This window comes from Oryzias latipes, chromosome 10 (genome assembly GCF_053564925.1).
Source record: "Oryzias latipes strain Hd-rR chromosome 10, Olatipes_Hd-rR_3.1".
In the NCBI taxonomy this organism is placed as follows: Eukaryota; Metazoa; Chordata; class Actinopteri; order Beloniformes; family Adrianichthyidae; genus Oryzias; species Oryzias latipes.
In genome coordinates this window covers 8,349,692-8,360,184 of record NC_136246.1, presented here as the reverse complement: position 1 = coordinate 8,360,184, position 10,493 = coordinate 8,349,692, and the positions used below count along the sequence as shown (strand labels likewise).

Sequence of the window (10,493 nt, the reverse complement as noted above, 5' to 3'; positions counted from 1 at the left end):
AGTCTAAATCCTCTTTTTTTGTGTTTCCTATTATCATAAAAAGTTTGTTTATTAATTTAGGTGTTCTGAAACGTGAATTTCCTACAATTATTTCACGTTTCCTCTAAGTCTTTACTGTTTGCCTCTTGTGTAAGGAGCAGAGCTTCTCTGACCACCAAAAGACTTTTTCATTGGACCGGAGCCAGAAGACTGCTGGCCATGGCCACGACCTTTGTAGCCAGTCCTGCCCCTGTAACCATTTTGCTGGTAGGAATTGCCACCTCCGTAACCATTTTGTTGGTCGGAACAGCCGCCTCTGCATGGGCAGCAGCACCCCCCATAAACGCCATATCCTCCGCCATTTCCATAGCCGTAATTTTGGCCATAATCCATGGCGTCGTTTTGGTTTTCCATCATGGTGCGGCGTGAATTGTCTCTTGGCGTCATTCAGATTCTGCTGGGCGCCTGCATCTCCTGCTTGGGAACAGCTTTCTTTACTTCAACTCTGTGTCCGTTCACTGTGTGGAAAGGCACAGCCACAGCCATGTCTGCCGCATAGTCATCCGTGAAGTGCACAAAGCCAAAACCCCGTTTCTTTCCGGTCGTCTTCTCTGACATGATTTCAGAGTTTTCCACTTCACCATACTGAGAGAAGTAGTCGGTGAGGTCGTCCTCTTGGATGTCGTTTTTCAAGCCACCAACAAAGATTTTCTTCACCTTGTCACGAGCTTCAGACTCATCGGTCTGTTTCTTTGGAACAGCTCGTTTGACCTCAACCCAGTTCCCTTCCACTGTGTGTGGACTTGCCGCCATGGCTGCGTTGGCCTCCTCTGGTGTTAAGTAGGTCACAAAGCCAAAACAGCGAGAGCGTTGCGCCGTCTTGTGTGGGACGACGGCACAGTCGATGAGGGTGCCAAACTGCTCGAAATGCTTGCGCAGCCCGTCATCATTGGTGTCCACCTTGAGTCCTCCCACAAAAAGCTTACAGGCTTGGTTGAACATTTTTGGTAAATCGTAAGATGTGTTTGGTTTAATCTTTAAAACAACCTTGAAATCTTGAAATGGATGATGGAAAGGAAAGTGGGTGTATTCATAGATTTCAAGCTGTGATAATGTGAAGTCATCAGACATCATCTGATGACATGTTTTTATTTTTTCATCTGATGACATGTGACATCATCCAAGTTTGCACAGTGGGGATGCATTTTTTTGCCTTTTTTGAAAAAAAAAACTTTATTGAACAGAATACAAGTTTACAACATTGAGAACCCCCTGTATGAGATGGTGAGGACCATGAGTAGCTCGTTCAGCTGAAGACTGCAGCACCCTCAGTGCAAAAAAGACCGATACTGGAGGTCCTTCGTCCCTACAGGAGTCAGACTATACCAGGGGTCGGCAACCCATGGCTCCGGAGCCACATGTGGCTCTTTCATCCATCTGTTGTGGCTCCCTGTGACTTTGGAAAATAATGAGTATTTTATAATAATTAAATTTTATTTTAGTTTGTTCATTTTTCATGGCATTTTAAAGGCGCTGCTGGCTCCGCACGAAGCGCAAGCCACGTAAAAAACAGCTTCCTAAATGAGCTCGTATTTATTGGGCGAGAACTGCAGAGCTGATAGCAGGGAGAGGCACGCAGGGCGGCTTCAATAAACACTCCGATCTTCTGCCGGGAACTTGACGTGCCGTGGGGCAGAGACCAACTCGCTGATGACAGACTGAGAGTTCGCGCCAGCGTTGCCAGATAGAGTCACAGGTTTCCAGCCAAAAAGTCATCTGAAAACCGCCAGACCCAGCCAAAAACCGCCCAACACAGCTTTTGTTGATGTTTTTTTTCGTACTGGACTGATAAAATAAAAGATTTTTCTAAATAAAAGATAGTTCAGACTAATAATAAAATGTGTACAATATTGAATATTTCTTCAGCGGAGCGCCTTCTTCCATTCATTTGCTTAACCCGCTCTATCCCCGCTATAACCTGAATCCGGCTCTTTCATCCTTGTGCGGCGCTGGTGCGCCCCGACTATCGTATTTTGCGCTCTTTGTGGGACACGCTGAGGAGCGCGGGGGAAACAACTCTCAGCTGCAGAGGATGTGAACAGGTAGAGAGGAAAAGCAGGTGGAGAGGCGGAGGAGGGGCTTTGGCTTCAAACTCTGTCAGAGAGATGCAAACACGGGCGTCAGATTCAGACGCAGCTTTCCCTGTGGGAGTTGAAGCAAAGACTTTCTCTGGGATGATTTTATAAACCCAAACATGGAAACATGATTACCAAGTAGAACTCTTCAAAATAATAAACCTGATCTCTCCACATTCTCAGTGTCTACCATGCATTGATAAACACATCGCTCCATGCAGCGATCAGACCAGAACTAGTAGGTCCTCCCACACGCGGCCGCGGTATCATCCTTTAAAGAACATAATGTGTATTTGCAGGGACGTATGCTTCAGACAATGTCCGATTGGCCAATCTACATGTCAATCATGTCCTGTACTCCTCAGTGAGGATTTTGATTGACTGGTGGATTTTAAAGAAGTACTTTTTTTTTTTTTTATCTTTTCTGGCCCGCGATCTACACTCATGTCATTGAAGATCGACCGGTAGATCGCGATCGACGTAATGAGCACCTTTGAATAATATATACATGCATAATATATATAATGATGTCAAAACGGGTTGTGGCTCCGGGTGCTTTCTTTTTTATTAGGGGCGGTCCCAAATGGCTCTTTGAGTAAAAAAGGTTGCCGACCCCTGGACTATACAATTACCGTAATTTCCGGACTATAAGCCGCTACTTTTTTCCTGCGTTTACAGCCCTGCGGCTTATTCAGTGACGCGGCTAATTTTTGGATGTAATTGGCAGCCGCCATGTACGTACTTTCGATCTCAGTGAATGGTTTGAATTCTCTATCTAACACCAAGCACAAGGCATTTATTTTCAACATACCGCTTAGCAGCCAAACAGCATGGACTTGAGTTCAGGTCTTAGACACTTCAGTCATGGTTCAACAAAACGAAACACGCATGCCCGGCCGCATCCCAGAATCCTTTGGTGCCATTAGACCCAACGTGCACGTGATCGCCATTACAGTATGATGCAGCTTTCAAGTTAAAAGCAATCGTTAAAAGCAGCGTGAAAAAATCCACCATCACCAACGGGTTTGGAAAAGCCGGTCAGCTGCTGACGGAAAAGCTGCAATCTGCAGCTGGGCTGCACGTAAATATGTGGGAATAACATCAGCCTTTATTTTGTCGGGACACGACTGGAAACACAAATCGTTTTTACGGCTTCTAAGGACTGAGCGGAATTTTGCTTTGAAAAGCTCACAGCCTCCGTGTGAGCTGGAGACATCTTCTCCTGCTGCTCTTATAGAGCTGCGGGGCCGATGGCAGTCTGAACGCTCCCACACGTAACAACGCATCCGCCCCTCATACACAAAACGTACAGTATTAAGTTCGATTGCTCTGCACAGACACGATTTGCTCCTTCCACCGGCGCAATAGGGACGAAGTGCTCCTCCTTGAAGCCGCCCTGGCCAGAGGTGTCGGAGTAGATAGGAAGGGGAGACAGGGAGCGCGCGGGGCGAGCACTGAGCGCAGATGCGTCTGCGGAGCGCAGAGGCTTCTGACTTCTGACGCACGCGCCGCATTGAGGCGCGCGTATCGCGCTGAGGCGCGTGCTTTTTAGTCGCCGCTGCTTTATTTTACCGGTGTGTTTTTTAACCAGCCCTGTTACTCCCATAACGCTGCCGCGACACAAGCGGAAGGAGAGCTGTACCCGTTCACCCCTCCATGCACTGCTGATACTTGCTCATTCTTAAACACGTACAACAGTATGGCGAGCCGGGCGTTGGCCCCGCCTTTAGCCCCTAAGACTCATGGGAAATGGGGGATCGGGGATGTAAATTTCCTCATCATAACTGAGGGATGTAATGTTGATTATATGGTTACTGTTTGTAATTTTATGTATGATACCTAGATTGTGAATAAGTAAAAAAAAAAAAAAAAAAGGAAATAAAAACACCATAACTGAGGAACTTGTGAACAGAATAGAGGTCCGTGCTGTTTGACAGATGTTGACATACTTAAATACATGAACCTGAGGCAAAACCGACTCCACCCACAGTGTGCTAATGAATCACACTCACTCTGCGGAGTATGCGCGGCTTGTATTCCGACGCGGCTTGTGTATGTTTAAAAGTAATTAAACACGTGAAAATGGGTGTGTGCGGCTTGTAATCCGGAAATTACGGTACACTGCTGTATTTTCCTTGTTATTTATGACGTGTACTTTTACTTCCATTTTTTATTATTACAATTTTTATTCTTACTCATGCTACTTTGCTTTCTACATTTTGTCAAGTTTTTTTTGTCATTCATGTTCTTATCCGTTTTGTCCCTTTCATGGTCATGGAGCTGCTGGAGCCTATCCCGGCCACTTGTGGGCAAAGGCAAGGGACATCCTGAACAGGTCGCCAGTCTGTCGCAGGGCCACAATCACACACCCATTCATTCTCACACACACACCTAGGGACAATTTAGAGTAACCAGTTAACTTATGAAGCATGTTTTTGGACAGTGGGAGAAAGCTGGATTCCCAGGAGAAAACTGACGCATACATGGGGAGAACATGCAAACTCCACACTGAAAGGTCCCCCATTGATGTTCTGTTTCAGGTCCCCCAGCAGGGACTTGAACCAGGGCCTTCTTGCTGTGTGGTTAATCTTAAATTTTGCTCATCATTTCGGTTTTCTGGTGGTAAACTTGAGGGTTCAGAGATTTCAGAGATAATTCCTTCTTCTAATTGACGTTTAGATTTTGCCTGGATGCTGCCATATCTTTGCAAATATTTGGAAACATCAAATTTTAAGAGTTCCCAGTTCGAGCTGTCAGCCTTTTCCTGTTGAGCTTTATCCCAGTAAAGTTAACTGAGTCTCTTATTTACTGATTGAACACATTCATTTTTTAATAATATGCTGTTCAGTTTCCAGTAACAAATATTTCAGGACCCATTTTCACCAGGAAAATTTTTTATTTTGATTGTTAAAGCTTTGTGGTCAGTAAGTGGTGATATTCAAATGTCTGCATAAACATTCTCTTTCTCTAATTCAATAGAAGTCCATCCAATTAGTGCCAATAGTCTCACAATTAGTGAAATGACAACCACCTGAGTGGTGTGGGTGTTATAAAACACCAATCAATGTAAGATCCAGACACTGGTGGGGTCATTTTAATAAGTACCGGTTTTTGGAGTACATTTTAGTGTGAGGAAAGAAAATTTTTTTGACCACGAGTGATTTATTGAAAGCAATAAAAGGGACAACCATCCAAGGGGATGAATACTTTGGCAAGGCATTGTAAGATGCAGATGTGTGCTTGTGTTACTGAGGAGTACCTGACTACATCCATGCACTTGTTTTGTCTGATGAGCTCAATAAACTCCTGGATTCTGAGGCTGAACTCCAGACAACTCTGAGAAAAAAGAAGATGCTGTTGTTCCCTCACTCATTCAGGTATTATTTACAATGTCAGTGTGGTTGATGTCGCCCTCTCTGATCATTTCTGTGTATTCTTTGACCTGTCTGTTGCTCCCAAACCACCGCCTGGCCCTGCAGTTGTCCAAGGGAGACAAATAAATGAGAGCACTAGGGCACAGTTTGTAGAAATGATAGACCCTGAAAACGCTTCTGGTGCCAATGTTGATGAAATGCTGAATTCTGTTACTTCTAGCATCTTGAATGTTCTGGATACAATTGCCCCTATGAAGGTTAAATTGAAAAAACATAGACAGAAAGCTCCCTGGAGGAACGATGATCTAGTCAGGGCACAGAAACAATAGTGCCGCAGAGCTGAGCGAAAGTGACGCAAGTCAAAACTCCAGGTTCATTATGAAATGTATAAGGGGGAGTTGTACGCTTACAACCAGATCTTATGCAGAACAAGGGAAAGGTACTTCTCTGAACTCATTGGAAGTTGCAGCAGCAACTCTTGTGTCCTGTTCCAAACAGTAAACAGATTAACTAACCCTCCAACCCAGCTTCCAATAGAACTGGTTTGCACACCTAAATGTAATGAGTTGACTGTATTTTTTAATGACAAGGTTCAGGGCATTAAAAAAGCCATCAACTCCACAACACATATAACTATCCAACAGCCACCTACTCACTCTAAGCTGACTCACTTTGTACCTGTCATTGACCAAACTGTCCAAGAGACCATCACCCGTCTGAGCTCGTCTACATGCTGCCTTGATGTGTTACCCACTAGATTTCTAAAGTCTGTCCTGAACTGTGTGTTGTCATCAATTACTCAAATAGTTAACATGTCTCTTCAATCTGGAATATTTCACGAGGCCTTAAAAACTGCAATCATTAAACCTCTCCTGAAGAAGAGCGTTCTTAATCCCACTGTACTGAATAATTACAGACCTATCTCTAATCTGCCATTTTTAGGAAAAGTCCTTGAAAAAGTTGTCTAGGTTTTAGATCCCATCATAGCACATAAACTGCTCTTATCAAGGTAACCTGTCATGGCTACAGAACACTTTCGGACCCAGATGCTGGAACCCAGAAGAAACACAGCGGATGACGAGCGTGGCAGGTAAGAGATTTTAATGGGTGATTCTTGAGGCAGAGTGTGAGCAGGACATGAGGTAGGTCCCTGGCTTGAGGCAGATGCTGGTGGCGTCACTGGTGGGTTCCTCCACAGGAATGAGCAGCCGCCTGAAGTGGAGGTCCGAGGTACGGAGGCAACAGCAGAGGCTCGAGGTATGACCGCAGGAGAAGACAGAATGGGGGATCCGGGCTGAGGCTGATATTGGCGACCACTCGTGGTTATGGATTCCTGGAGGTGAGCAGAAAGAGAGTTTAGGCAAGGCTTGGCGTAGCGTGACAAAACAAGAGCTTAACATGAGACCAACTATGCACCATCAGGGGCAACGGACTGGCGAAGACTGATGATCCTGAGGCTCCTTATGAAGGCGGAAGAAGATGATGAGGTAAGTGGTCGCAGCTGGGATGAATCAGCATTCAAGCGGAGAGGAGAGGGGGAGGAGTCTGACAGAGGCACCATATCAGTAACCAACGACATCCGCCTGAACACTGATGATGGCAAAGTCTCTGTCTTAATCCTGCTAGACCTGAGCGCTGCCTTTGATACTGTTGATCGTGGGATCCTTTTGCACAGACTCCAAGACTGGGTTGGCATCTCTGGATCTGCCCTAAGTTGGCTCAAGTCTTATCTAGAAGACATGAAATATTTTGTTGAAATTGGGAGTTGTGTCTCAGACTACATGGCCTTTACTTGTGGTGTGCCCCAGGGATCGATCCTGGGACCCCTTCTGTTCAACCTCTACATGCTGCCACTAGGGCAGTTAATACGCAGTAATAACATATCTTATCACAACTATGCAGATGATACTCAGATCTATGTGTCACTGACAAAAGGTGAATATGGGCCGGTGGATTCACTCAGCCACTGCCTCCAAAAGATCAGTGCGTGGATGCAGAACAACTTTCTCCAGCTAAACTCAAACAAGACCGAAGTTATTATTTTTGGCCCACAGAAACAAAGAGAAAGTATCATCAGCTACCTTCATTCTCTGTCTCTTAAACCCTCAAATCAAGTCAGAAATCTAGGGGTAATCATGGACTCTGACCTGAACTTTAACAGCCATATCAAGTCAGTAACATCAGCGGCATTTTACCATCTGAAAAACATTGCCAAAATCAAAATCATAATGTCAAAGCCAGACCTGGAGATACTTATTCATGCATTTGTCTCCAGTAGGTTAGACTACTGTAACGGCCTGCTCACCGGCCTCTCCAAACAAGCTGTAAAACAGCTTCAGTACATCCAGAATGCTGCTGCTCGAGTCCTGACCAGAACCAGGAAGTATGATCACATTAGTCCTGTACTCAGGTCTCTGCACTGGCTCCCTGTACCTCAAAGAATGAACTTCAAAGCAGCTCTGCTTGTGTACAAGTCTCTCCATGGCCGAGCACCAAAGTACATCTCTGACATGTTAGTGCCATATGAACCCTCTCGTACTCTGAGGACCTCAGGGACCGGCCTCCTGGTGATTCCCAGAGTCAGAACTAAACAAGGGGAATCAGCGTTTCAATATTCTGCTGCTAAAATCTGGAACAGCCTCCCTGAAGTCGTAAGACAGGCCTCTTCTGTGTTCATGTTCAAATCTAGACTTAAAACATTTCTGTTTAGCCATGTATATTGCTGAAAGGTTCTATCTGCACTTTTCTTTCATATCCTTCCTTTATTTTTAAATCAATTTTCAAATTTTCTCTTTTCTTTTAAAGTAAATTTTACGTTGATTATTTCTATGATGTATTGTGATTTTAATGCATTTTTCTGTTTTGTGAAGTACCTTAAATTACTTTGTGTAAAAATTGTGCTATACGAATAAACTTGCCTTGCCTATTTGTTGTTGTTGGGAATTTGTTTAATGTCTGGACATTTGTAAGACCATAAAGGCACTTGAAGGACGGCTAAACATTTGGTTATAAAGCTTCTCAGACAAAAGACTCAAAAGTTTCAAAGAATCCTGGCCGGAAACCGGCCGGAAACCGGCCTTAAACCTCCTTTCTGCTCCTCATTTTCTCCTTCTTCCTGGCAGCTCTGTGGCTGTGGTCCATTGCACAAGTTCAAAACATCTCAAAATAACCCACCTTTTTTTCTTTTATTGAAAGAAAACATTTAACCAGGGCAGTCCTTTAGTTCTGCTGGATTTTGAGCTCATCCTTCACTAACAGAGATGGACATCAGCTGCTCTGCTGTCTGTCTTTTCCCTGGAACTTGAATCGGACTCTAAATCCCACAAATAAGCTGTATCTGAACGAGCTACTCATGGTCCTCACCGTCTCATACAGGGGGTGAGAGTTTAATGTTTAATGCATTTTCCTGTTTTGTGAAGCTTTTTGAATGACTTTGTGTTTGAATTGTGCTATACACATAAACATTGCTTTGCCAGGTCGTTTTAGCGTGAAATTTCATTTTCAAAGTAATTAGGGATTAGGGTGGGAATCCGGACACAGCCCCCTTAACTACTACAAATCTATACAGTGCTGGACTATGTAGTGCCCTGGATTTTAAAAGCAATTTGGACACCACACTCACCACTTTTTTTTATTACACGGCGAATATGACTTCATGGATTTCACAAAGTTAAGATCTAAATGATATGAACATTTTGCAATGATGATTTATGAATCCTCTGTCTTGTGAAGATAAAAATGTTGATGGTTTATTAAAAATAACACATATATAATAATGTTATATAACAATATACATATTTTTGGCACATTGGTTCTCAATGTTGTAAACTTGTACTCTGTTCAATAGTTTTTTTTAAAAAAGGCAAAAAAAGCATCCCCACTGTGCAAACTTGGATGATGTAACATATCATCAGATGAAGAAATAAAAACATGTCATCAGATGACGTCGCATGTCATCAGATGACGTCGCCTTTTCATCAGATGATGTCAGATGAAGTCAGATGATGTCAGATGACATCACATTATCACAGCTTGAAATCTATGAATACACCCACTTTCCTTTCCATCAGCTATCTCAAGATTTCAAGGTTGCTTTAAAGATTAAACCAAACACATCTTACGATTTACCCAAAATGTTCAACCAAGCCTGTAAGCTTTTTGTGGGAGGACTCAAGGTAGACACCAATGATGACGGGCTGCGCAAGCATTTCGAGCAGTTTGGCACCCTCATCGACTGTGCCGTCGTCCCACACAAGACGGCGCAACGCTCTCGCTGTTTTGGCTTTGTGACCTACTTAACACCAGAGGAGGCCAACGCAGCCATGGCGGCAAGTCCACACACAGTGGAAGGGAACTGGGTTGAGGTCAAACGAGCTGTTCCAAAGAAACAGACCGATGAGTCTGAAGCTCGTGACAAGGTGAAGAAAATCTTTGTTGGTGGCTTGAAAAACGACATCCAAGAGGACGACCTCACTGACTACTTCTCTCAGTTTGGTGAAGTGGAAAACTCTGAAATCATGTCAGAGAAGGAGACCGGAAAGAAACGGGGTTTTGGCTTTGTGCACTTCACGGATCACTATGCGGCAGACATGGCCGTGGCTGTGCCTTTCCACACAGTGAATGGACACAGAGTTGAAGTAAAGAAAGCTGTTCCCAAGCAGGAGATGCAGGCAGCCAGCAGAATCAGAATGACGCCAAGAGACAATTCACGCCGCACCATGATGGAAAACCAAAACGACGCCATGGATTATGGCCAAAATTACGGCTATGGAAATGGCGGAGGATATGGCGTTTATGGGGGGTGCTGCTGCCCATGCAGAGGTGGCTGTTCCGACCAGCAAAATGGTTACGGAGGCGGCTATTCCTACCAGCAAAATGGTTACAAGGGCAGGACTGGCTACAAAGGTCGTGGCCATGGCCAGCAGTCTTCTGGCTCCGGTCCAATGAAAAAGTCTTTTGGTGGTCAGAGAAGCTCTGCTCCTTACACAAGAGGCAAACAGTAAAG

The 10,493-nt window shown here is 44.4% G+C and overlaps 2 protein-coding genes across 2 annotated transcripts; one reads left to right on the top strand and one right to left on the bottom strand.

The window, feature by feature from the left end:
* LOC111948052 (heterogeneous nuclear ribonucleoprotein A0-like) lies at nucleotides 1-1,271 on the bottom strand. The gene has a single exon (XM_023959437.2). It carries the CDS (start codon nucleotides 1,147-1,149, stop codon nucleotides 427-429), a length of 723 nt encoding a protein of 240 aa, XP_023815205.2. The 5' UTR covers nucleotides 1,150-1,271; the 3' UTR covers nucleotides 1-426.
* Nucleotides 1,272-9,414: 8,143 nt separating this feature from the next.
* On the top strand, nucleotides 9,415-10,493 carry LOC101170194 (heterogeneous nuclear ribonucleoprotein A0-like). Its single transcript, XM_023959438.2, has one exon. The coding sequence runs from the start codon at nucleotides 9,490-9,492 to the stop codon at nucleotides 10,489-10,491; it is 1,002 nt and encodes a 333-aa protein (XP_023815206.2). The 5' UTR covers nucleotides 9,415-9,489; the 3' UTR covers nucleotides 10,492-10,493.

Bases quoted from the DNA above. Each gene is read 5' to 3' on its own strand.
- LOC111948052 (XM_023959437.2), bottom strand. From the start codon at position 1,149: ATGTCATCAGATGAAAAAATAAAAACATGTCATCAGATGATGTCTGAT.
- LOC101170194 (XM_023959438.2), top strand. From the start codon at position 9,490: ATGATGTCAGATGACATCACATTATCACAGCTTGAAATCTATGAATAC.